The 27,791-nt window shown below is 45.4% G+C and overlaps 1 protein-coding gene across 1 annotated transcript; it reads left to right on the top strand.

Annotated features, from left to right (window-relative positions):
• The first annotated feature begins 18,285 nt into the window (after positions 1-18,285).
• On the top strand, positions 18,286-26,806 carry LOC128101558 (histo-blood group ABO system transferase 1). Its single transcript, XM_052724801.1, has 3 exons — positions 18,286-18,472; positions 18,975-19,109; positions 25,492-26,806. Exons 1-3 carry the CDS (start codon positions 18,438-18,440, stop codon positions 26,180-26,182), a joined length of 861 nt encoding a protein of 286 aa, XP_052580761.1. The 5' UTR covers positions 18,286-18,437; the 3' UTR covers positions 26,183-26,806.
• Positions 26,807-27,791: the final 985 nt, after the last annotated feature.

The raw sequence follows: 27,791 nt of genomic DNA, 5'->3' as shown, positions 1-27,791 counted from the left end.
TAGTCTGAGGCAATGTGCCCTCCTGTATGTGTGAAGGGTGAGGTATCAGTTCCTCCAAGGTTTCAGTGCAGGAATGAGAAGGAGAATAGTCAGCATTAGGTTGAGAGAAGAGGCTTGAAATATTAAGGAGTGGGCAGGTCTGGAAAGTAAGTGTGGCATCCTCTAGTAATGCCACCTGGAGAGAAAGAACCCAGGAGGAAGGTAAAGTTTGTAAGCCTTTATAAGTTAAGAGATGGGATAGGTTATGGTGAGAAAAGAGAGTAAGAGGTGACCCAAAGGTCAGCTTCTTTGATTCCCGAATAAGGAGCTCAGCAGCTGCTAAAGCATGAATACAGGGTGCCCATCCCTGACTGGTAAGGTCTAACTTCTTTGACAGATATGCTACAAGTGCAAAGGAGGGTCCCAGCTGATGCCCTAGAGTTCCCAGGACAAATCCCTCCTTCTCTGCTACATAGAGGGAGAAGGGACAGGTTAAGTCTGGAAGATGAAGTGCTGGGGCCTGGAGAAGAGCCTCTTGGAGCTTCAGCAAAGGTTTAGTAATGAGATGAAGGAGGGGATCATATGGGGAGCACTGAACTGCCTCGTATAAGGGGCGAGCAAGGAGAGAAAAAGATGGAACCCAAGACCGTAGGAAGCCAGCTATTCCTAGGAAAGACAGAATCTCCTGTTTAGTAGAAGGGACTGTAAGAGACTGGATTAGATGCTTTCTATCTACAGTAATAGCCTTGTGGCTTGGAGTAATAGTTAGAACCAAATAGGTGACCTGAGGAGTTGACAGCTGAACTTTAGAAGGAGATACCCTGTAACCTCGGCTGGATAAGAAACTTAGGAGAGCAGAGGTGTTAGTTTGACTAACTTGTAAGGACGGGCTGCAGAGTAAAATGTCATCTACATACTATATTAGTTTAGAGTCAGGGAGAGACAGAGAAAGCAGGTCAGAGGCCAGAGCCTGACCAAACAGGTGTGGATTGTCCCTGAATCCTTGTGGCAGAATAGTCCAGGTCATCTGTGTGAATAGATGAGTGTCAGGGTCAGTCCAGGTGAAAGCAAAGATATTTTGAGACTGAGGACTGAGAGGAATAGAAAACAAGGCATCCTTGAGGTCTAGAACTGAGATGTGAGAGGTTCCTGAAGGGATAGTGGACAGGAGAGTATAAGGGTTAGGCACTGCTGGATGGAAAGGGACCACTGCAGAGTTAATGAGCCGGAGGTCTTAAACCAGGAGGTAGGTTCCATTAGACTTTTTAACTGTAAGTATGGGGGTGTTAAAAGGCGAAGAGGTTGGGCAGTGCAGCTTTTTCCTGAGAAGGTCAGAAATGATAACCTTAAGTCCTCTTAGGCTCTGGAGTGAGAGAGGGTACTGAGCTTGGGTAACATATCTGGTAGGGTCCTGTAACTGGATAGTAATAGGCTGATGGTGCCTAGTGATAGAAGAGTTCTGGGTGTCCCAGACTTTTGGGTCTACCTGAGAGGCTAGCAAGGGAAAGGAACTGTTAGAGTCGATAGAGTGGGTGGCTAGGAGAAGAAGAGGAGCTGCTGGTAAGTGTGGGGTGAGGCGAATGTGGGGAGCAAATAAAATGGATGCTCCTACCTTAGCTAGAAATTCCCTTTCCATTAAAGGCACAGGGCAGGTTGGCACCACTAAGAATGTGTGTGTAAGAGGGATGCCACTGAAAATGCAATTAAGTGGTGGGGTCTGGTGAAATAGATAAGGCTGTTCCCCCTACCCCAACAATAGGGAGATGAGAAGGAGAATTAGGCCCCCCAAACTCTTTCAGGACAGAATAGGTAGCTCTGTGTCCAGAGGTCAGGAGATGGGGCACACAGATATTATTATCCCTACCCTGGGTTTCCTGTGTGAGATGGGAGTGGCCGGGGTGGGACCTGGGCAGCGTCGGTCGTCACTGAAAGCCAAGCCTAGAAAGTCAGCCGGAGGGTGATGTTCATCTGGCGTTCCTATGCAGCTATGTGCATTAGGACAGTCAGCTGACCAGAGACCCTTTTGGCAACATTTTGGGCAAGGCCCTATTGGTGCCCCCCCATGGGGTGGTAGTGTGAGCCCAGGCCCAATGGCCGTCTTTCCCACACTTGAAATTGGGACCCGGTGGCTTTCAGGGAGCCGGACGGACAGCACGAGCCAGCATATGGGAGTTTCTTTTTTGGGCTTTTTCATCTTTTCCATGGTACACCTTAAATGCTTCTGCTAACACCTCTGCCTGTGGGGTCAGAGGGCCTTTCTCTAAGTGTTTAAGTTTTGCCCTTATGTCAGGGAAGTTCTGTGAGACAAAGTGAGTCATAAGGAGCTGCCTGCCCACCTCCACCCCCCTGGGCTTTCAGGATCTAAGCTAGTATATTGAAGGAGGGCCTTAGTGAGCCGTTCTAAGAAGTGAGATGGATTTTTGTCCTTATCTTGACTTATCATTTTTAGTTTTTCATAGTTTACTGGTTTTAGGGCAGCCTTATGGAGGCCTGCCAGGAGGCAGGTGATAAACCTATCCCTGGCTAGATACCCACCCTGGGTGTTATAATCCCAATGTGGGTCCTGATCAGGAACTGCCTCATCCCCTGGGGGGGGGGCGTGTGTGTGGGGTTAGTTTGGTGAACCTCATCTGCATGTGTCCTAGCCTGCTCCCAAACCCACCTGTGCTCCTCAGGAAGTAGATTATTATCAAGTATCATATATATGTCATGAAAGGTGAGACTATAAGATTGAGGGAATGGTTGGTGGGTTTGAATAGCTGGGGTCAGACTCTTTAGCAGTGTGAGAGCTGGTAGCAGGAGGTGTAAAGGTTGGAGCCAGAGCTTGGCCTTTTGAAATGGATGCCATTGCAGAGGAGGAAGAAGCCAGAGGAGGAGCCTGGGGGCAGGAGTGGGAGCGGAAAGTTGGATAGGCAGAGGTTCCCTTGTAGGATCCAGAGCTAGAGGATCTGGAGTCAGGGAATCATCTGGTTCAGGCATAGCTAAGAGCATATGGGTAGGAGAGAAGGAATCCAGAAGAGACAGTTTAGCATTTAGATAGAAAAAAAAAATCTATGATATAGAGCAACTCTTTCCATTTGCCTGTTCGCTGGCAGAAGTTAGATAATTCCTGTAAAATATCGGGATCTATGGAACCCCTCAGCAGCCATTTTTTTTTTTATTTTCTAAGGCATATTTGGGCCATCTCTTAGTACAGAGATGGACAAGCTTAGGAATCTTTAAGCAAGACATTAAGCTGAGAGGTTTTAAAGCTTCAAGAAGGCATTCTAGGGGAGAGGTAGGACTGATGGGATTGGAAGCCTTATTTCCTATTTCTACAGCAGAGAGGCAAAAAATAAAAAAATAAAAAGACAAATGTGATCCCAAGCCAAGGCCCCAGGTGTCTCTAAGGCCAAGGATAAATCCGTACCAGGCACAGGCCACCAGATGTCTTATCAGACATAAGGTGGGGGCCTAAGGTATGTGAAGGCAAGGACTCCCCAGGAGTCTGACAGCATTTACTGCTTCATCAAGCCAGAAAAATGTGTTGGTCTAACACAGCCTGAGGATGCACCCAAAGATGGGGGTCCAACCACGATAAATATATCTCAAACTGCAGACGTGGGAGATGGCTAGAAATTTTATCCTGTGATAGGGACCAACCATAGCCAGTGAAGACTGTGGTCGGGGGTACCCCCAGTTTTAAGGATACCAGTGGGGTGCCAGATGCTCAACGGTCATTCCCACGGATCCAGGAGACTGTTTATGCTGGCTGAAAAGTGGGGGACTCACCAATCAGAGTAGCTGGTGGTGTGTGCAGGATCCTACAGCCAGGCAAATGGATAGTGGGCTGTTGTGGATGGAGCAGACTCTCCTGGTACAGCTTTCCAGGTGCAAAGTGCCCGAAAGGGCCTGTTGAGTTAGGCACCAAATGATGTTTTTTTAGCGGTGTTCTTACCCCCAAGGAAAAGTCACAACAGAATCCACTAACAAGAGTTTTATCAAGACAAGGAGAAAGAGATAGATGTGATCAGGCCTGTGGAAGGACATGTGTAAGAAAGAGGGCAGGGGAACATGGGGCCTGTCTTATAAAGACCAGGTGACACCTGCGCACACAGGCCCACGTGGCTATTCCATGCATGTGCATAGATCACATGGTCATATCCATATGATTATGTGACCACGCAGCCATGGGGCATGGGTTACATAGGACGTATGACCCAGAAATGACTAGGTGGAGATGATTAAGTGTCCCTCCGGGCATGCATGACCATGGGGGTGTGGTTGGAATTCCTGTCAATAAGTGTTACAGCTCTGAGGGGAAAGATACCTTGTTAGTTGAGAGCCAAACAATACCACAGACTCACACTGCACTACAAGCCTCACACAGAGATTTATTGGGAGGGAAGAACCCAGGCGGTGGCTGCCTCTGCTCTGGCAAGAAGGAGCAGAGAACTGAGCAGAGGACAGGGTTTATTTAGCATTTCTTGGGAGGCAGAGCTTTCGAGGGTAATTTCCAGGGAGGGATTGGTGGGATTTCAAATCTTGAGCTTGGGTTTTTTACTCTGATGGGTGGGGGCTGGGTCTGGCTGTTAGGGCAGTTAAAGTGTTTTCTGGGCAGAACCTGGCTGTTGGAGGTCCTCATTGGTCTGGCCACTCTTGTCCCTTGAGGGGCTTACAGAGGGGGTCATCACTCAGACTCTGTCCACAAGAGAGTGACCCCAGTGTGTCTGAACAAGAATCTTGGCCCTATCCATGGGGTTATCAGAGGGGGAAAGGCTCTGGAGTTTGGCAGTGCAACCACCAAAAGTGCCAACCATACAAAACTGAACAGAATGTGCTTATGGGAAGTCTAGGAATGTAGTGTGATTGGGGGGAAAACTCACCAACTAGACACTGTTGTATGGAGAAGGCCGGTGTCTGAGGGTCTGAATGTGCAGGAACTTGGCTAAGAGGGGCAGGGTTCCTGTAGGCCGATACCCAAGTCACAGCACCATGTGAAGTGATCTGTACAGATTCAGAACTCCCAAGACCAAGTTCTCAGCACAAAGGAGATGTATTTGTCCTAGAGTGACAGAGGGCAGAAATAAGAGACAAAGACAGGAGACAGAACATGAGGGAGAAGGGGAAGGGGACGAAAGAGGGAAGAGGTATTTGTTTTGGGGTGGGGAAGACTGCCTCTAGATAGAGAGGAGATGAACATGTCCCATGGGCAAATGGTGACTTATAAAGGTAAAGAGGAAACCCATGTTAGGATGGGGTGTTTAATCTAAATTGTATATGTTAATTAGGTGAGCCAAAGGGGGCTTTAGATTGCTGGACTTCAATACTTTGATAGCTGGACATTGGTGGTCAGTCTCAGGAGGAGGAAGTATCCAAGTAAGGGAATAGATCTTGATGGGTAGTTTTAGGAATGTAATCTAATGAATTTTAACAAGGTAGAGGGAATGGGGGAGAAGGGCAAGGCCTGCCAGAGCCATGTTTGCCAAGCTCAGGCTGGCTAGAGTCCCTTCACTCATGGTCTTGATGACTTTCTTGTATGACAGAGGTCATAGGTCTTTGACTGTCAGACAAAACAGCATTGCATGTTTAGGTGCTGCACAGGACAGCACATGCCTTCGGCTACCAGACTTAGACAGTCTGAGAGATTTACTCTTGATGAGGAACTTGAAAAAACTGACCTATTTTGGTGATGCCAAGTACAGCAGTCAACACATTGTCCACAGTTTGGGCAGAGTACTGGTTGTGAGCCAGGCATGGGATAGTTCTTTGCCTACTGGTTCTGGTTACCAGAATATAGGTGGAGTCATCTGTCCCTCATATCGTCTTTGGCAATCTTTGAGTAGCCTCCAGGAGTTGGCATTTCTGTCTACACTGGAAGCTTCTTCCGTTAAACACTTTAAATGCCATATTCAGCAGATCTCTGAAGAGTTTGAGGTCCATACATTAAGTATACCTGACTTTAGACAAACTTCACTCATTTTTAATTACTTGTTTTCGGTTTAACCTTGAAAACTTACACAGGAAGCTAAATAAAGCTTGTCATTGTAAATGACTTACATTTGTACTTAGCATGCCTGGGACCACAGTCTGAGCATAAAATAATTTGATCATTTATAAGGAGACTGAGCATTAACTTGCATGTCTTAGTTATCTTTCACAGTTTATAAGTTAGTGCCTTTATTTAAAGATTAGAGTTTTACAGCTTTAACCCTATAAGTCTGATTTTAATATGCCCATAAGACCTTATAGTCTCAACTCATACCCATAAGCATGTAGGGTAACTCCCTTTTTATTTCCAGGAATAAGTCATCTATCATTCTATGCTGAATGGGTGGTGCTGGACAGATGATGGATCCTCTTAGGGCACAGCATGGGCTGAAAAAAAACTGCTTTGGAAAATATGGAGTTACTCAGAACAGGACACACCTGATTCCAACAATCCCAGCATTAGTGTTCAGCTAGGCTGTGTTTAGGCTCACGGATCTCTCAGTAAGTCCTTGGGTTGGGAGGGAGTGAGTTGCTCTCTTTTTGCTATAAAAGATAGGTTTGGAGAGATAAGGTGGGAAGAGTTAATGGAGTTGGTGTGGTAATCCCTGCTGCTGTCATTGGGAATGCTTTCCAGGGATGTTCTCTGTCCTTTCTTTATCCCCCTACCACTGTCCTTCTGATGTTACCTTTATATCCTAACAAATGTTAACAGTTATTATATAGTAAAACACACAGTGTATACAATCTGATGACTTCGACACCTGTGACACAGTCTCTAGTCAAGATAAGGAGCAGGCCAGTTCCAAGTTCCTTCTGCCCCTGGGCTGCATTGTTGTCCTCAGGTCAGAGACTAGTCATTTCACTCATTCTGGAACCCTCAGAAGAGCTGGAACTCTTCAGTGGGTGTCCATACCCTTGAGGCCCCAGTTTAGGATCTGGTCTATGCCTGGACTTGACAGATGTCTTGAGGATTAAACAAAAAGTTCAGGGTTTTTGAGGAACTTGACAAATTAGTGCCTGTTCTTAGGTTACCCATATTGTTTAATTTCTGTTCATCTACCCAGTGAAATTTTTTGAACACTGGTAGGTATCATCAAGTCAAGTACCAGAAAGTTTGCCTGTCACAATGAGCAGGATTAAGAGGTATGCTTGGAGATATGAGTCTCCATATAGGTAAGTGATAGGCCTGGTGTGTGCAAATCTGGGAACCGTGTGTGTCATGAGAAGAGCTAGTGCAGGGGAGGCCCAGCCCCAGCAACTGGTGGAGAGTGTTGGGAGGTCAAGAGGGCTCTCACCAGACAATATATGCTTGCAGATTAGACACAGTGATGGCTGGTGAGCTTGCTGGGCATGGCTGCTGTATGGAACTGCTTCTTAGAAAGTGCTGGCTCCTAGAGAACTGACCAACCAGGAGTTCTGGCAAGTGCCTGCATGCTGTGTCTTCCTCTGTGCCATGGGTCTCCCCAGTGCTTGACAAGATGGTTTATCGAACATCTTGACAGTGATCATGCCCTGAGGTGACTTGCTTGTCCAGGCCTGCCAGAACATACTTAGCAACTCTTCGTTCCATGTGGAAGTAGTGATTGATGCTTGGTAATACCTAAACAAAACAACACAACAGCATAGCCCTGGCTGGTCTACAACTCACAGTAACCCAGCTGTTCCTGTGGTTTTAATTTGTGCTCCCCTAAGAGCAAGAAATTTTGAGCAGCTTGTGTTTCTTTGGTAAAATGCCTGATAATCTTTTTTGCCTTTTTAAGAAGTTAAGGTATCCTGTCTTAGGGTTTCTGTTGCTGTGAATAGACAACAACACCATTGCGGTTCTTATAATAGAAAAACATTTAATTGGGTTGGATTACAGTTTCAGAGGTTTAGTCAATTATCACAATTGTGTGACATAGTGGCTTGCTGGAACACATGGTGCTGGAAAAGTAGCTGAGTGTTATGCATCTTGACCCACAGGTAGCAGGAAGTGGTCTGAGACACTGGGTGTGGCTTGAGCATATATGAGACCTCAAAGCCCACTTCCCTGGTGACAAAATACCTCAGGGACTATGTGGGTCCATCCCCTTGATAGTTCCCTCCCAGGGTTCAGGAAGAATCTACAACCAGTTGATAATTTATTTTTTGATGATATGAAATGAATCTATGTACATGAAAATCTTTAGTTCATATACTTTATTTTTCTGAGTCAGTCCTTTCTCTACAAGCTCTTATTGTGTTCTCATGCCTAGCTCCTTTCTTGCCTGATTTCTATCTGCATTTATCTGCTGTCCCCTTTAAGTTCTATCTTAATTCCTTCATCGTAGTTCTGCCCCATCCAGGTTCTCATCCATCTAGTCCTTTCCCATCTTAGCTCCTCTTCTATCTCCTTCTTCCTCATCTTGTTCTTCCCCATCTGGCTCTTCCTCATCTTCCATCTCGTTCCTCTAGTTCTCTCTTCTAGCCCTTCAATCTAGATCTTCCCATCTAGTCCGTTCCTCTCCAGTTCTTACCCATCTAGTTCTTCTGTTTTCTCTTCTCTGTCTCGTTCTCAAGTTGTGTATCTCAAATCCTCCTCTATACTTCTTTATACCTCTCCATCCCTCCAAGTCTCTGAGGTATTCAGTTATAAACCCAAGAGTAGCAATCCTCTGGCAGAGCAAGGTCACCAGGCTTGAATTCTTGCAGGGTCATAAAGGCAGATAAGAATTTTCCTCAGGCAGTGACTGTCAGGCTTTCTTTTACAACCGCAAAGGGTGTGGTAAAGGAGGAGGTCAACTGAGAGCTAATGATTGGTTAGTATATCGGAAAAAAGGGAATTTGTGTGCTGAAACTACATTCCTAGAAGTGGTTAGGTAAGAAGTTAGGAGTCTATAATGTTAGTAAGGCTGTATAAGAAAGAAATTGCACAAGAAATAAAGCTATCTGCCTGACCTAGGAGACAGTGTTGTTTCAACAAGGGTGTTACCTTAGCTCAGGAGATCATTTGACCTTGGATGCTTGATAGGTATTTTAGATAAATACACTGTTAGGAGTTCTTGGAACCACACATAGCATACAAGAAAATCATGGTGAGAATCAGCCAATATATATTCAAAAGCTAAAATATCACCAAGACTTCTTAAGCCATGGCTTGACCATCGGAAAAATGGGGGTGCTTTGGTTCTTCACTACCACATGTTCCTTTTTGTATTTCTTCAGTTTTGATAGTTCTTCACACACACACACACACACACACACACACACACACACACACACACGCACACATATGTGCACACCAGGGGTGCAAGTAAAGAGGGCATCAGGCAGGCATTCTCCTTTATCAGTCTTTACCTAATCCTTGAGGTAGGGTCTCTGAACCTGAGTTCCTCAATTTCCTCTGTCAGGCTGGAAGTCAACAAACCCCAGGCACCTTCCCTCATCACCACACACACACACACACACACACACACACACACACACACACACACACACACACACACACATTTGGAGTTGGAATTGCAGGCCTTCATTCAGGAATGCTTGTGTTACATGCATACTTGATACTTTGATAGTTCTGGGATCCCAACTCAGATCCTCATGACTGTGCAGCAAGTGTGTTTAATTCCTGAGCAATCTTTCCAGCTCCCACCATGTAATTTTTGATGAATGCTAGAATGATGTAACAGGAAGAATGTATTTTCTTAAATGACTGGAACTATTGGGGCATTTTAAAAAAAGCAATAAAATGAAGAATATACACATGACCCTGTGGTGACTCTTGACAGCATTGTGTTATGTAAACAGCCAGACTGAGGGCACATGTGTCTCCTGACTCCTATGTAGATGAGGAGGAGAATGTGGGGGCATACACAGCAAGGGGGATTCCTTGTTCAAAGATTATCAAACTATGTCCAAAATTGTCAAATTTTATTAGATATAAATTATACTTTAAAAGAAGACTTTTAGCTGGGCATTGATGGCACATGCCTTTAATACTGCACCCAGAGGCAGAAGCAAGTGGATCTCTGAGTTCAAGGCCAGCCTGGTCTACAGACCAAGTTGCAGGACAGCCGGGGCTACACAGAAAAATTCTATCTTGAAACAAATAAACCAATCAACCAACCAACCAACAAACAAACCCCAAAAACAAAACCAACAACAACAAAAAGAGAACAGAATAGGAATGCACATTACTCTTTGCCTTAAAAATATCTTGCTTTTTCCTTTTCAGTACACTACGAGTTTTCTTTTTTTTCTTTTCTTTTTTTTTAAATAAAATTGTTTATTTTTATGTACATGAGCATTTTGTCTACATATCTGTGCACCACTTGTATGCTTTGCACCGTTAAATGCCTGAGACCACACTGGATTCCCTGAAACTGGAGTTAATAATGGTTATGAGATGCCGTATGGGTGATCTTCTGGAAGAGCAGTCAGTGCTCCTACTTGGTGAGCCATCTCTTCTGTCCCAAAAAAGTGGTTTTTAAAAGTTAAAAAGGAGCAACTATTCCTAAATTGGGTAAATTTTATTTTCTGTTAGATTTCTCTAGGGCTAAACTAGAAACTACAAAAAGGGGCAAGAGAACAAACACAGTTCAAATGCACTTTCTCGTTGTTTGCCTCTAGAAGCCTTTAGAAATCAGTTGTTCCATTGTGGGAGGATTTGAAGACGTGGGAGAAAACATAAGAAGTGTCAAATGAGATAACTCGGTGAATAAAAGTGCTTGCAGCCAAACCTGATGACTCGAGTTCAATCCCTGGAACTCACATTGTGGAAAGAGAACTGAGTTCTTCAAGTTGTCCTCTGACCTCCATTAGTGCTCTGAGGCATGCACAGGTGCACACACATGCAACTAAATAAATAAATAAAGTAAACAGAGTCCCAGATCATGTGGTTCAGAGGGGAAAGTAATGGACTGGGACAGGGAGAGGTAAGCCTTTTTAGATAGAAACCTTTAGGAACACAGCGCGTGAGTGTGGGTGTGCATGTGAGGTCAGAGGACAACCATGGGTATCAGTCCTTGCCTTTCACCTTGTTGAGACAGGGTCTCTTCTGTTGTTCCTCACTGTGTGCAGGCTAGCTGGTCCGTGACTCTCCAGGGACCCCGCATTTCCCCCTCCCATCTCCTCACAGGAGTGCTGGGATTTCACATGACTGGATTTACATAGGCTCTGGGATCTGAACTGAGGTCCTCATGCTTGTGTGGCTGTGACAAAAGCTTTACCCACTGAGCTCTTTCTCCAGAGCCCACATATGAGTCTACTTACATATGTGTCTTTTAGGACTATTTGAACTTGATTATGAGAACACACAACTTCTAGAGACATGAAAATCACCTGAGGCATTAGGGGCATAGTCCAGTGGTGGAGCACTTACCTAACACTCATCAGCCCTGGGTTTCAACCCCAGCATGAGAAAATGTCACTAGAACAGACCAATTGCTGTCCCTGTGGATATGAGCATACAGGGGCCAGAGGTGGAGCAGTGACCCTGAAGTATTCATTTTGGTTCATTTCAGTTTACCATAGGAATGGGTGCTCAGTGGCATGAGTACTTTGTGCCAAAGGTGACCTTGAGGGCCAAGGGAGCAGCTGGAGTCCTGAGCAGGAAGTGAACAACCTTCTTTACCCTCTGAGTGCTCAGTGGGGCTGGAGCTCTAGCTGGATTGGGGCTTCCTGAGATAGGGCACAGTGGTGGCTGTGGTCCTGAGAATAACCACTGAATCTTAGGAAAGGTCTGAAGGGGAGTCTGGTCTGGGAAGGGGGTGAGTAACTGGATCCTGTGCTGCTGTTTTTCAGGAAGACCAAAATGCTACTCGATTCACCTCGGAATCCTTCCCCTCATAGTGGTTGCCTTGGTCTTCTTTGGGTAAGAATCCAGGCTGGTGAGGAACAGCTTCTGAGACCCTGATGTGGACCCTGAGCTGTGAGCATCCCCATTAGCAGGGCAATGATGAGGGTGCTCTTGGCCACTCATACAGTGGCATGCCCAGCTTTTGCTTGTCCCCATAGGGAAAGGTTGGTTGCAGGACAGTTGTCTCCCTCTGATTCCACAAATGGGCTGGGTGCCCAGACATTTGGCCCTAGCTGTGAGGGTGGACCTGGAGAAGGAGAAGAAGACAGGTCTGGGGTCTGGACTGCAGCCCTCTCTAGATGCAGATGGTTTGTGAACACTCACAGAGCAAAGACACTGCCATGTCTACTGGGGCTTTTGTAAACACAACTTGGAAATACTCCCTAATGTGTGTAACTGGAGGTTTTTCTCTGTCCTTCCCTGTCCCATGGCTGCTTGTAAATAATCAGTCAGAGTCTTAACATTACTTATAAATGCTTGGCTGATGGTTCAGGTTTATTATTAGCTAGCTCTTACATTTAAACTAACCCATTTCTATTAGTCTAAATATTGCCATGTGGCTGTGGTATTCCAGTCTGCTTGCAGTTTGTTCCTTGGGTGACTGAATGGTGTCTCCCAGACCTTGCCCTTCTTCTCTTGTATCTCTGCTTGGATCTCCCACCTGGCTCTATTCTGTTTTGCCATAGGCCAAAGCAGATTTATTACCCAACGAGAGCAACACATATTCACAGCATACAGAAGGACATCCCACACCATTTCCCCTTTTCTGTCTAACCAAAAAGGAAGGTTTTAACTTTAACATAGTAAAATTACATATAATAAAACAGTTATCAAGCAAAAATTACAGTTATAATATTTAGTCAATTTGTATTTTGCAAAATTAATGAAAATACTCTCATATATCCTATCTTTGTGAGTCTAAAGTTTCATATATAGTTTATCTTTTATCATAACTAAAAAAACTATAACTTTCTAGTCTTCAATTCCATGAAAGAACCCAGAAGGATATAGGGTTACCTGAGTAAACAGGAAGTGCATTGCAAGCACCCTTCAAAACTCTAGAAATGACAGAGACATCTGGCTGCTTGGACAGTCACCCATATTTCCTCTGCAATGTTGGGGTATCCATCTTCAGCCTATAGGCCTAGAGTATCTGGTAGACATTTTAGTGAAGCAGGAAAGTTGAAGGACTGTTCTGCCTATTTTGGCAAAGTGCATCAGTCACTTTTCTCTATGTCCTACAGATTGTCTGTCAGTTTCTTCTGTGAAGCAGGAAACCCTGAAGGACCATCCCACCTTGTTTTGCAAAGTTCAGTAGTCACTTTCCTGTGTGTTCTACATGTCCAGTTTATACAGCATACAGTCAAGCAGTCAAGCCAAAAGCAGTTCTTGCCCAAATGGCTAATCTTGCCACAATGAAAGCAAATTCCAATGGTGTTTCTTCGATGCCCATCATCCTTTTATTGTTGCTGCCAGGAGCAGATGTATCTCATTGTCATGAAAAACCCTAAGTTAACAAAAACATTTCAAATGCCATATTCTATAGGTCTTTGAACTATCTGAAGACCATTTATCTATCTAAAATATATCTGTATGATCTAGAAACATGTCTAACATATCTACAGATTTGACTGCTATAAATGACTGACTACTGATCTATGTTTCTTGATTATTCTAAATAGTTTATGATAATAGCTTTCAAAAACTAGAATTTCACCTTATGTTTTTAAATGAACTGCATAGGTACAATACCTTAAATAAGAGTAGAAACATATATATATAATATGTTGTACCAAAAACAACCTTAAATTTGTATCAATAAACAAAAATCCTTTAAACAAGAATAGAAACATATATACAGTGTAACAAAATTAATTTTAATTTGCATCACTATACCAAAACCCATGCCAATTCAAAATACCTGAGATTAATAGTTGTCTTTTTATCCTATATTCCTATATTCCCCTAAACATAACAAACATTCATAACCCACCAAATAACTGAAGACCACCCATACCCCCCTATCTCTTGGGAATGTGGAAGTCATTTTCTTCAAACTGCTTCCTGCTGTCTGTGGATGAAGTATCTTTAGGGTCCCTGAGAAAATATGAGATAATGGCCAAGTCCTGGGAAGACCAGCTATAACCTTTGTTGATAGATATAACCTGTAAAGGTTCAGGAGGTCTCCCTTATTCAAATCTGGTCCATCTTAACCTGGAATGAATCCATAGCCTCTTGTTTCCTGTGGAAACAAAAGCAAAGCCACTTCTCCAAAGCAATTCATCTTTTAAGATCCATTTTACAAATATATTTTTTGACTTTTGTTTTAAGGTAAGGCATTTAAAAAATGTTTAGGTTGGTATATTTTATCAGTCTTTCTTTCAATTCCAGGTTTCTTAGCAGCTGTCTTTTGCTTTTCAACAATCAAAAAATTCAAAATCAACATAATACTCTTCAGGATCCAGACTCCCTGTGTATTTCCCATCTTTTCATGGCTTTTTTCTTTTATATTATTTTTACTGTCTCTCTCTCTCTCTTTCTCTCTTTTTTTTTGTTTTTTTGAGACAGGTTTTCTCTGTGTAGCTTTGTGCCTTTCCTGGATCTCGCTCTGTAGACCAGGCTGGCCTCAAACTCACAGAGATCCACCTGGCTCTACCTCCTGAGTGCTGGGATTAAAGGCATGTGCCACTACCGCCCAGCTTTACTGTCTCTTTAAAGATTTTATTTTTTAAAATTATTTCTTTCTTTCTATTTTTGTCTATACCCCTTTTTTCCTCTCTCTCCCAAGCCTATGTGCATTTATCAAAAACATTGTAACCCATTTGGAGGTTTTTCCATCTGGACCTATTTTTATTATATATCTTTTAGCCTTTTTTAACCATGTGAGCAAACCTTAAAGCTTCAAAGAGGCTTGGACCTCTGCTGCAGCTTTGGTGGCTGGCTCTGCCTGCTTCTCAGGTCATGAAAGTCAAGCATAAAGCTCACAGCCCACTTGCAGGTTCATGACCAAAAACTGCATTAAACCTTCCTAGAGCTCTAGAATGCCTATGCTTGTACTGTGGCAGGCATTTTTACTTAGTTTTTTGTTCCTACTTAATGTACTAGCTGCTCAAGGGCTCATTGTCCAAGGGAAACTCTTAAAGTAGCCATATCCTCTTTTTTTTTTTTTTTAAAGCTTTCTCAGGCCTTATGGAAATTCTAGAACCCCATGTTGGTATGCCATTACTAGCAAGCTCTTATATGTAAGTTAACCCATATCTATTAATCTAAATATTGCCATGTGGCTGTGGCATTAACCATCCACTGACATGTTGTTCCTTGGGTGGCTGGATGGTGTCTCCCAGACTCTGCCCTTCCCCTGTATCTCTAGTTGGATTTCCCTCATGACTCTATCCTAATTTGCCATAGGCCAAAGCATATTTATCAACCAATGATAGCAACACATATTCACAGTGTACAGAAGGACATCCCATATCAGATATGGTCTTGGGTTGTAGGTAACTGGCATGGAGTAGGAGCTGTTTGTAAGTGTTTCAGGTGTCTGTCCAGATGCAGGCCTTGTCCCCAAGGCCCTTCTTCTTGCCACCTCTTCTTCCAGCAGGGTGAGCTTGCTTAGTCCTGTCACCTGGCCCTGTATCCCCACTGGGAACATCTGTGCTCACTGTGTACAGTAGTGCATTTTGGGAAGAGGGACAGCCAGCCAGTCTCAGATCTGTGTCCTGAACAGTTGACCTATGCATGTCCTTCCCACAGCTATGGGTTCATGAGCCACAGAAGCCAGGAATTGGGAAACCCAGGACCTGTGACTAGGTGAGTAGTGTGTGTGTGTGTGTGTGTGTGTGTGTGTGTGTGTGTGTGTGTGTGTGTGTATGTGTTATATGTTTGTGTGTAAAATGTGTGTATGTCATATATGTATATATGTGTGTGTGTCATGTTTGTGTGTCAAATGTGTGTGGGTGTCATATGTGAATATGTCTGTGTGTGTGGGATGTGTTACTGGTTGGATGAACATTCTGTTTCATGATGTCTTGTGGCCTCTGCCTGTACCTCTATATGGATGGGTCTAGTCCTACCCTAGGCTACACAGAGCAATCTCAGCTGCCACCTGTTGTCTCTAAAGGGTCTGTGTGTTCCAGGAACACTATTGTCTTCTCTGGCTTCAGTCTCATCCTCCCTTCTGTACCTGCCTGGTTAGCCCTAAGAACAATTACTCTTCCCCACCCACCTCCCCAGCAGCTTACTGAGTGCCAGATTTTTTGCCTTTTACCCGGAGATCCAAGTCGGAGGTCCCTCCTTACCCACAGTCCCCAGATCCTGTCAGTCTGCCTTTTGGAGCTTTGTTCTGCTTTCCTGGGCCTGCTGCAGCCTTGCATCAGCCACATGCTTGTCCATTTGTCTCAGCCATTTTTTCCTTACTGTAGCTAATGATCCTTCAGCACAGAAGGTAGGAGGCTTTCTGAAATCAGATCCTGCCTGCTGACCCTCTCCAGCATCCTGCTCCTCTGCATTCCTGCACAAGTCATGCATGCCCTTGAGTGGGGCTGGCCTTGATCTTTGTCTATGCTGTGCTTCCCACTAGACTACATTGCCTCCACCTGCTCTTTGTTCAAACCAGTTCCCTCTTGTGTCAGTTTTCCACGGCTGCAGAGCACTCTATCCCCCCCTCATTGTGTTGGGAGACAGTCACACCTTTGATGACTCTCTCCAGAGCTCCCTGGGGTCGCTGTGCAGAGCTCGGTGGGTCTCCCTTGAGGTCTCTCACACTTCTGGTGGTTGAGGGGGGCCCTCAGCTGAAGTGCCTGTCCCTGGGGCCTCCCTATGTAGACTGAGCTTCCTCTATGCCTGGCTGGAAGGTTCTAGACCAGTGACCATATTGCACATTAGTTCAACTTGTCAAAAGCCGGTTTCAAATTCATCCAGGCACTGCTGCCTCAGTTTATCTCTTCAAGGACAGGAACAGGCTCCACTTCTTGATGGGAGGGGCTGGGAATCTTCTGTGTTCTGGAACTCCTTTTCTGCTCAGGCTCCACTAGGGAGTGGCTGGTCAGTGTGGGGCAGTGAACCTTGACCACAGTGTTTGACTTTTGAATCTGTGGTATGGCAATGCTTGATTTCATGTTGTTGGCATAGTGTCTGGGGTGATCACAATGATGCTGTTCTTTAACTGTAACAGACCTTACTGTATGCTCAGACACCACTCCCCTTCCTCCGGGCTTTGTGTTCCCGACACCTAACCCCCCCTGGTATCCCTGGTATAAACCTGTCTCCTGTGTTTCCTTCTACAGCGTGACTGTCGGAGAGCTGGATGACCGGGAAGTTGTAACCCTGTCAAGGTATCCTGTCCTCACACGGTGTCTACAGATCTGGGCTGAAGGGCATGGATGGAGGAGTGTGTGTGTGTGTGTGTGTGTGTGTGTGTGTGTGTGTGTGTGTAAGTATGGGCAGCTGGGAAGTCCCTTCCTGCACCCGGAGTGGAAAACATAGCCCCACTCTTTGTGTTGACTAACTACATGTCATTTGGCTTTTAAAGAGTCAGCCTGGCTCATCTGGTACAGAGCTGAGTTTACAGCTGTTCACCCCATTTCCATGGCAACATGCAAAACACATGAGTTTACCATCCTCACCATTTCAACAGCTCAGTGTAGTAAGTACATTCATGCCGTGGTGCAGCCTCACCACCACCCATCTCCAGAACATTCTATCTTGTAAACTGTGTCCATCAAACACCAATTCCCAATTGCCCAGCCTTACTGGTGGTCCTGGCAGTTATCTTACCTATTCTGTGTTGTTCCTCTGAGCACGGCCACTCTGTAGTAGTACCTCCCAGGGATGGGGTCCTGTACGGTTTCTTTTATGTTGGCTGGCCAGACTTACTCCTCAAGGTGATGAGGTGTCTTCAAGCCTCATTCCTGTGTAGAAATTTTCTGTGTTATTTTAAGGCTCATTCACTGCCTAAAAAAAAAAATATTTATTTTGCTTTATGTGTATGAGTGTTTTGCCTACAAGTATGTCTGTGTACCATATTTGTGCCTGTGCCCAGAGAGTCCAGAAAAGGCCCTCAGGTCCCCTGGAACTGGAGTCACAGACAGTTGTGGGTCTCCATGCGGGTGCTGGGAACGGAATCCCGTTGTTCTGCCAGAGTAGCCAGTGCTCTTACCACTGAGCGTCTCTCCAGCCCTGCTCTCTGCTCCACAGGCCGGCTTAGAACGCAGCTTACTAGCAGAAGTGGCTCTTGTCCCTTGGGGCCTGACCTTTTGAGGGAACTTCACACTGATGTTGGGACTGGTCTCTGACCGAGACAGAGAGCCAGGACTCTGTGTGCCACCAGCTAAGGAGAGGACCAAGGCAGGCTGCAGGCCCAGGTCGGATGGTTGGCATCTTCCAGGGACAGACATGTTCAGTCTCATCCGGCTTGTGCATTAAAGTAGCCCTTAGATCTCCCAGCCCTAAGTAAGGGGAGGGGTGTCATGATTTCCTCTCCCTACCTTATATCAAATAAAACTGTGATCTTCCTGCTTCGGCCCATCCTCTGCTCCCAGGGTCATGGACGTACACAGTGGCTTGGTTGCCACTGCTCATGCAGGTCTGTTTGCCTGGTGCACAGCTGCCAGTGACATGCATTCCAGGGACCTTCCTGTCACCTTGAGTTCTGGTGTTGTCTTTTTGCAGGATGGCCTATGCCCAGCCAAAGGTGCTAACACCCAGGTGAGTAGATTTGGTCAGTGCATGGGAAGTGCCGTAAAGGTACTAAAGGAGGATTTGCTTGCAGTAGGGATAGTTCAGCAGCACACCTGAGGCCTGGGCCAGTCTCCAGCACTGGAAAAAAACCAAAACCCAGAAAAAATCGAAGACCTGATTGTGATTCTCGTTGCCCTCAGTTCACAACCCTTTCAGAGTCTGAGGGTTGTCTGACTCAGGTCTGGAGCCCGGAGCATCTCCTGTCTGTCATTTCCCATCTGGGATCTGCTCCTTGTTTCCTGTCTCTGTCATCAGTGTTCAGAGATGTGGTGGCTGCAGTGGCTGTAAACTCAGTTGTTTTTAATGCTTGGTGGAGTGGGGTGGGGGTAGTCAGTGAGAGCTGCTGCTGATTGGTCAGGCCCCACTGGGGAGGGTCGGCAGCCCTGGGGCAGCTGAGGGTGTGGAATCTGAGAAGGGCTCCTGCAGGCATGTTTGGTCACTTGTTGACTGTGGCTTTGTCCCCATGTAGTAGGAAAGATGTTCTTGTCCTGACCCCTTGGCTGGCTCCCATCATCTGGGAGGGGACCTTCAACATCGACATACTGAATGAGCAGTTCAGGCTTCGTAACACCACAATTGGACTGACTGTGTTTGCCATCAAAAAGTAAGCAGTGGTTGCTGGAGCGATGGCTAGTGGGTAAAGCACTTGCTTCAGAGGACCTGAGTTTGATCCCTAACACCCATGTAAAGGCTGTGCATGGTGGCATGCCCCTGTCATCCCAGCACTGTGGGTGGAGGGGAGAGACAAGTGGATCCAAAGAACAAATAGGAATGACAGAAGAAGACAACTGAAGTCAACTTCTGACTTCCACACAGGCATACAGACAAGTAAACATGACTATATATAATGGGCACACTCACACATGCACTTATGCACACATACAATGGTCAAGGTAGAGGCCAGGCATACCAAGTGCCATTCTTGTATTTAATATGTGTGTGTGTGTGGGGGGTTGGTTCACTCTGTCACCTTCCTGATCTCTGCTGGGCTCACAGGTGAATGAAACCAGCTCTGCCACCAGCCGGAGCCCTAGGCCAGCTGTCCTTCCCTCTGTGCTCTTAGCCATGTGCCATTTCTATCCCCCAGCACACACTTCAGGTAGGTATACTCATCCCCAATGGTGGCAGTTAGGGACAGAATACCATCAGAGCTGTGGCCACTGATGTGTGTATCAGGCTTTCTCTTTTGGGCCACCAATCACCTTTCAAAACATTACATGGATACTTATTATTAGTTTTAAATGTATGACCTTAGCTTATCTCTTATTTTCATCTGTTTCTCTTTATCTATGTTTTTTCCTTGGGTCTTTTTTTACCTCTCTGTCTCTCTCTCTCTCTGTCTCTCTCTGTCTCTCTCTGTCTCTCTCTGTCTCTCTCTCTCTCTCTCTCTCTCTCTCTCTCTCTCTCTCTGTGTGTGTGTGTTTCTGTATATCTTACTTACTTCTTGTTGCTTGGCTTCTGGGCCTGGGCATGTCCCTCTCTTTCTCCCTAGTTCTCTCTTCCTCCTATTATTCTCTCCTATTTATTCTCTCTGCCCACCAGCTCCACTTATCCTTCTTCTGCCTAGCTATTGGCTGCTCAGCTTTTTATTAGACCAATCTGTGCCTTAGGCAGGCATAATTGAACAAAGGCATCATAAACAAATGTAACAGACATTTGCATAGTTAAAGTGATATTCCACAACAGATGTATGCTCAGATGGAGGACAAGGTGGACAGCAAGGATTGGGTCAAACCTTTAACCTCAGCCCTGGGGCAGGGAGTAGCAGACCCATGAAGCCTTGAGACTCTGGGTCAGGCTGACTCTAGGCCACAGACCAGAAACTTTCCCTGTGAAAGCCTGTGGGGAGCAGGACAGGGAAGCATTACAGTGTGGAAGGCTGTGGGGGGCTGAGAGATGTCATTTGTGCTGTTTGCATAATGAGAAAGGAGGAGTTTTATCTTTCCTTGCTGTACTGGGTGTGGTACTTGGTGCAGATCCAAGGATAGCTCTGAGGTCTTTGTACCAATCAGACTTGAGAGAGGTTTGGAGCGTAGCTGGAGGGATCTTAGGCATCTTGAGAATACCTGGAGTTCCTAGGGATAAAGGACTTCGCAATAACAGAACACAAACACTACCTTGTCTGGATGCTGCTGGGTACATGAGCAAGAGCCCTGCCAGGAGTGGGTAGGTACTCTGTCTGTGGGAAGAAGGCCTCTGAGGGAACTAGCTGGGAGTTCCCTTGTCACCTTTGCACAGGGAAAACAGCCACTTGCCTGTTTCTGACATTGAATTGGAGAAGCTTGGGACATGTGTCAGGTGATGGGGATCCTTGTTTCCATGGTGGGGGCACATGGTGGCCATGAATAGAGGAACAGCCCTGGAACAGGTGAAAACTTCTTCTTGGGCTGGGAGAGGACATAGAACCTGTGGTGGTTTGAAAGAAAATGGCCCCCAAAGTGAGTGGCACTATTAGCAGGTGTAGCTTTGTCGGAGTGAGTATGGCCTTGTTGGAGGAAGTGTGTCACTGTGGCGGTGGGCTATGAGGTTTCCTATGCTCAGGATACTGCCCAGAGTGTCAGTTGACTTCCTGTTGCCTGCAAGATGTAGGACTCTTGGCTCCAGCACCAAGTCTGCCTGCCATGCTCCCCAGCATGATGATAATGGATTGAACCTCTGAAAATGTAAGCTGCCACCTCAGTTAAATGTTTTCCTTTAAAAGTGTTGTTATGGTCCAAAGGACACAGTTAATAAGACAAAATGACAGCCTACAGAATGGGAAAAGATTTTCACCAACCCCACATCTGATGGCTGATGTCCAAAATGTAGAAAGAACTCAAGAAACTAGACATCAAAATAATAAACAATCCAATTATAAAATGAGCTATAGAACTAAACAGAATTCTCAAAGGAAGAATTCAAATGGCCGAAAGACATTTAAGGAATTGCTCAGCATCCTTAGTCATCAGGGAGATGCAAATCAAAATGACTCTGAAATACCATCTTACACCTGTCAGAATGACTAAGATCAAAAACACTGAAGACAGCTTATGCTGGAGAGGATGTGGAGCTAGGGGGAACACTCCTCCACTGTTGGTGGGAGTGCAAACTTGTACAGCCACTTTGGAAATCAGTGTGTCAGTGTGGCAGTTTCTCAGAAAATTGGGAATTAATCTTCCTCAAGATCTAGCTATACCACTCTTGGGCATATACCCAAGAAATGCTCAATCATACCACAGGGACACATACTCAACTATGTTTATAGCAGCATTATTCATAATAAACAGAACCTGGAAATAACCTAGATGTCTCTCAACTAAAGAATGGATTAAGAAAATGTGGTACATATATACAATGGAATACTACTCAGCAGAGAAAAACAATGACATTATGAAATTTGTAGGCAAATGGATAGAACTAGAAAATATCATCCTGTGTGAGGTAACCCAGACTTAGAAGGACAGACATGGTATGTACTCACTCTAAGTGGATACTAGATGTAAAGCAAAGGATAATCAGACAACAACCCACAACTCCAGAGAAGCTAGCTAATAAGGAAGACCCAAAGAGGGATGCATGGATCACCCTGGGAAGGGGAAATAGGTGAGGTCTTCATCAGTAAACTGGGGATGAGGGTAGGGAAATAGAGGGTAGGGCATAGAGAATGAGAAAATAATGGAAAGGGAAGGTTGAGCTGGAACAGGGATGGAGTGGGAAAGCAATGAAAGAGATACCATGATAGAGAGAGATATCATGGACATAGAGAAACCCAGTGCTAGGGAAGTTGCCAGGAATCCCCAAGGATGACCCAAGCTTGAACTACTAGAAATAGTGGAGAGTGTGCCTGAACTGAACTGGCTTACCCCAGTGATCAGACCGGGGTGAATAACATAACTGTCATCACAGAGCTTTTCTCCTAAGATTGATGGAAGCAGATGCAGAGATCCACAACCAAACACCAGGCAGAGCTCCAGGAGTCCAGTCAAAGAGAGAGAAGAAGGATTCTATGAGCAAGTGCATCAGGATTATGTTGGGGAAACCTGCAGAGATGACCAAACCAAACTAGTGGGAACTCATGAAAGTTAGATCAATGGCTGTGGAGCCTGCACAGACTAGGGCCTACTGGACTAGGCCCTCTGCGTGGGGAGACAGTTATGTAGCTTGATCTGCTTGGGGGGCCCCCTGGTGGTAGGATCAGAATCCATCCCTGGTACATGAATGGGCTTTTTGGAGCCCACTACCTATGATGGGACACCTCGTGCAGCCTTGAGGCAGGGGGAAGGTCTTGGACTTGCCTGTATTGGATGTGCTTCCCCATGGGAGGCCCTGGCCTTCTTGTGGGGAGTAGTGGGAGGTCGGTTGGGAGGGGAAGGCTGGGGATAGGAGAAGAGAAGAGGGGGATCTTTGATGGGTATGTAAAATAAATGGAAAACATTTTCTTAATTAAAAAAAGTGTTGCCATGGTCATGGTGTCTCTTTGTAGCAATAAAAACTGTAAGACAGAAGTTGGTATCAGAGACTAGGGTATTGTGATAGACCTGACCATGTTTTGGTTTGGAGTAATATGGACTTTGGGAGTTTGGATTAGGAAAGCAGTGGAATGCTTTAAGTGGTGCTTAACGGGCCAAAGTATCAGGAGCATAGAAGACAGTGGTGCTGAATTGATTTAATAAACTTTGGGGATCAAGATGTTTCAGAGGAGAAGAATATTATCATGTGGACTAGAGGCTGGTCTTGTGATATTTTGTTGAAGAAAGTGGCTGCCTTTTGCCCTTTTCAGAGGAGTCTGCCTGAGGCTAAAGTGAAGAGTTTTGGATCAATTCCACTGGCAGAAGAAATCTCAAAACAGCTTAGTATAGACTCTATTGTATTGTTATTAGTGTTAACTATAATGAAGATATATTATGAAAAGAAGCAAGCTGAACAAGAAAAAATACAAAATGTTCAATTTTTGGAGAAAAAGAGTACCAGGAAGTGGAATGGAGCTAATCCCTCTGTTCAAGGATATAAACAGATTAAGAACAAGGACAAGATCCCACTGAGCTAAGTTTCCAACTTGTGGAAAGAAACTAAAGAAAAGCTTAGAACCAGCTGTGGTGGTGCATACCTTTAATACCAGTATTGAGAAGGCAGAGGGTGGAGGATCTCTGAGTTTGCGGCCAGCTTGGACTACAGAGCAAGTTTCAGAACATCCAAGTTTAGGCAGTGAAGGACAGAAAGCTGGTGAAGATGTAATTGAATGAGGGGGCCATGTTCCAGTCCCAATAAATAGCAGAGGTTGGCAGCTTTGGCCACTTGGTTCTGACTTTAGAGTTAAGGATAGGAGAAAGAGATTATGGAATTTGCCTCTGCACATAAAAAAAGCCACCGTGGCCAGGCATATGCCCAGGGAGTCAGTCCTGAATGGAGGCCTAGTAGAGAGGCCATTTTGTGAAGCTGTGAAGTTGAAGCCTGGAGTGCCTTGGAAAACCCAAGATGTTAGAGATACCAGAATTGTAGGAGACTTGCTGAGGAGAGTTTCTAATAGGGAGTGGAACCAGCCCAAGAGAAAGAAATATGTTGCAGTTCACAAAACAACTTAGTTGTAGATCTGAAGAGCATTTTGACATTAGACATGGAAATGCAGAGTTTGGAGTTTGCCTAGCTTGTTTTTGGTCTTGCTTTGGTCCAGTATTTCCTCACAATGCTCTCTTCCCTAAGTTTTGGAATGGTAATGGATATCCTGTGCCATTACATATTAGAAGCATGTGATCTGTTTTTTGATTTTGATTTTATAGGAGATTATAGTTAAGAGAATGCTATGAGTCTCAGAAGAGACTTTGGACTTTGAAACAAGTTTGAGACTGTGATAGAGTATGGGGATTTTTGAAGTTAGACTGAATGAATTTTTGTATTATGACATGGCTACAAGCCTTTGGGAATCAGGGAGTGGAATGTGGTGGTTTGAAAGAAAATGGCCCCCAAAATGAGTGGCACTATTAGGAAGTGTGGCTTTGTTGGAGTGGATATGGCCTTGTTGGAGAAAATGTGTCACTGTGGGGACAGGCTTTAAGGTTTCCTATGATCAGGATACTACCAAATGTCTCAGTTGACTTCCTGTTACCTGCAAGATGTAGGACTCTTGGCTGTAGCACTAAGTCAACCTGCCATGCTCCTCACCATGATGATAATGGACTGAACCTTGAAACTATAAGCTGCCACATCAATTAAATGTTTTCCTTTATAAGTGTTGCCATGGTCATGGTGTCTCTTCACAGCAATAAAAACTGTAACTAAGACAGAAGCTCTTTGCTTAGGGGTTTGGCTTAGGCTTGGCCTTCTTTCTAGGGTTCTTGTCTCCCCTTCCCTGCCTACTCTGTGAGACTGATTCTCGCTCTGGTGGAGTACATGGGGGAAGACTCTTAGAGACATGATTGTGTTACTGAGTGGTTGTCCACAGCACCTTCAAGCTTCTGAGGAGGAAAGTCTGAGATATAGAGACCCCTTCCCTTCCTAAGACAAGGCCCTGGAGAGTGCCACAAAGGAGGGGTGCAGGTACCAGGCCCTTGAGGATCCATCCAGTTCCACCAGGGTTTAGAAAGTGGGGCCCTGTGAGCACAGGCTCTGCTCAGGCAACACAAGTGTGTGGGGTGTGGAATATCTTGGGATGGAACTGTCATTATTGGGGAGATAGTGACAGGTACATGGAGAGGTGGCTTGCTGAGGAATTGCCAAGACAAGAGATATCTGCAGGGCATCTGAAGTCAGCCCTGCTGCCTGGCTGAAACCTTCCAGGCCTCTGCCTCAGCATTTCTTGCTAAGATGTGGTGCTGATGTTGTACCCTTCTGCAGCAAAGGAGGGTGAGGTGAGGTACAGCCTGCAGACTGGTCAGGACAGGGGTACAGTGGGGGATGTCACTGCTTCAAGCCTCCAGGTAGCCATGGATTCTGCAGCCTAGACCTCTGCCCTGGCAAGTCTTGACCTAGCTGCACTAAGGCTCTCTATACCCCTTTGTCCTCCCTCATAGGTATGTGGTGTTCCTGAAGCTGTTCCTGGAGACAGCAGAGCAGCACTTCATGGTGGGACACAAGGTCACCTACTATGTCTTCACTGACCGTCCAGCTGACGTGCCGCAGGTGCCCCTGGGTGCAGGACGGAAGCTGGTGGTGCTAACTGTGCGCAACTACACCCGCTGGCAGGATGTGTCCATGCACAGGATGGAGATGATCAGCCACTTCTCAGAGGAGCGCTTTCTGCATGAGGTGGATTACCTGGTGTGTGCAGATGTGGACATGAAGTTCAGTGACCACGTGGGTGTGGAGATTCTCTCAGCACTCTTTGGTACCCTGCATCCTGGCTTCTACAGGAGCAGTCGAGAGGCCTTTACCTATGAGCGCCGGCCACAGTCCCAGGCCTACATCCCCCGGGATGAGGGTGACTTTTACTATGCAGGGGGCTTCTTTGGGGGGTCAGTGTTGGAGGTGTACCATCTCACCAAGGCCTGTCATGAGGCTATGGTGCAGGACAAGGCCAATGGCATAGAGGCTGTGTGGCATGATGAGAGCTATTTGAACAAGTACTTGCTATACCACAAACCTACAAAGGTGTTGTCCCCAGAGTATGTATGGGACCAGCAGCTGCTAGGCTGGCCCTCCATCATGAAGAAGCTGAGATATGTGGCTGTGCCCAAGAACCACCAAGCAATCAGGAACCGATAGCTGAAATCCTATTGATGAGGCCAGACCTATTTCAGGGGCATCCAGGCTGTGTGGAACTGGAAGGATTTGGGAACATTACTGAAGTGTTACCCTCTACCCTGCCTCAGAGTTTAGTAGGCCCAATACCACTTGGCTCACCACACACTAAGCTCCTGGAGTGACAGCCACCTCTAGCTCCCACTGTGTCCCTAATCTCCTATTCAGTGAGATGGTAGCCAGAGCCTCCAGAACTTGGGGAAACTCTGTCATGCAGTTACCTGAGGGCCTGAGCACCCTCACTCAGCTTGTCCCTTCCTCTGCTGGGAGGCTTGACAGATGGTCAGTGCCCTTAGGAATAGGCAGAGGGCAGGGAGAGTCACAGCCTGCAGGCTGCAGAGGTGCTTAGCTCCTGTTCAGCCCAAGTTGGCAGATGAGCACCCTGTGACCATCACCTTTGCTCATTTTTGGTTCATTTGGGAATAACTAGTTATCCATTCTGGGAATAAATGTATTTCTAGATGATATAGAAGGTTTTTCCTTTTCCTTTCCTTTTTTGATGTACTTAGGATTGAACTCGGGGCCTCATGGTTGCTGAAGTCAGAACTGAAGTCCACGTTCTCTCCTAGAGACACATGATTGAACTTGCCGAGTGTTAGGTCCACTACATTGTTTTTATACTCTAGTTTCCATTTGAAATTTCCAATATAAAAATGTTGATACTTTTTTTTTTTAACATTGGGATCAAACTCAGTTCCCAGCCTCAAATTTTACATTTTTTTTTTTTTTTTTTTTTTTGAGGAAGGGGATGGTACTGGAGTGTATTGTTGCTTTTTTTTTTTTTTTATTGAGGCAGAATCTCTAGTAGCTTCAGCTGGTTTCAGCCTTACTATGTGGCCAAGGATGGCCTTGAACTCCTATCCTCCTGCTTCTACCCCCAGAATGCTGGGATTACAAGCATGTCACCATACCTTGCTCTGATGTTCTTAATTATTTTAAACCCCATTTATCTTGTTCCAAAATGATTTCTGGGTCCTGAAGTCTTCTGTGTGCATAGCTGGTTTTCCATTTCTCACATTATGAGAATTTTGTTTTTTCTGTGACAGGATCCCTATGTATCCCTGGCTTGACTGGAATTTGCTACTAGACCAGGATGTCCTGGAACTCATGGAGATTCACATGAGTTCTTTGTCTGTCAATACACATGGCAAGATTCTTTTTTCCTCTACTAGAGGTGGATAAAGTGCCAATGGCCAATATTCCTTAAACCTCCCCCATCTTGACACCTCGTGTATTTACTGTCTGACAAGCTCTGGACACTCCTGAGACAGCTTCCTATCACCCCTTCCCTTTTTCAGCAATTATGAATTAGCTAAAATGTGAATTAGCCAATCACATCAATTCTAAGGTCTGGCTCCCACCAGTGGGAAAAGGGAGAGTCATGAACTGTGTTACCACAAAAACATGTGAACTTCCTGCCTGGTGTGCTTGCTCTCTGTGTGTGGTGGAACATTCTTTTCCAAAAAGAAATTGCCTTGATAAGTTGACTTTTATTCTTTGTGTGTTAGTGAGACACTGAAAATATTTTCCAACAACATGCAAAGTAGAGCGTGGTGTCCTACCTTCTCTTCTG

This window comes from Peromyscus californicus, unplaced genomic scaffold, assembly GCF_007827085.1.
Source record: "Peromyscus californicus insignis strain IS unplaced genomic scaffold, ASM782708v3 Scaffold_7__1_contigs__length_154581171, whole genome shotgun sequence".
NCBI lineage: Eukaryota > Metazoa > Chordata > Mammalia > Rodentia > Cricetidae > Peromyscus > Peromyscus californicus.
Note: the sequence above shows the minus strand (reverse complement) of the source record. Positions and strands in the feature narration are given on the sequence as shown.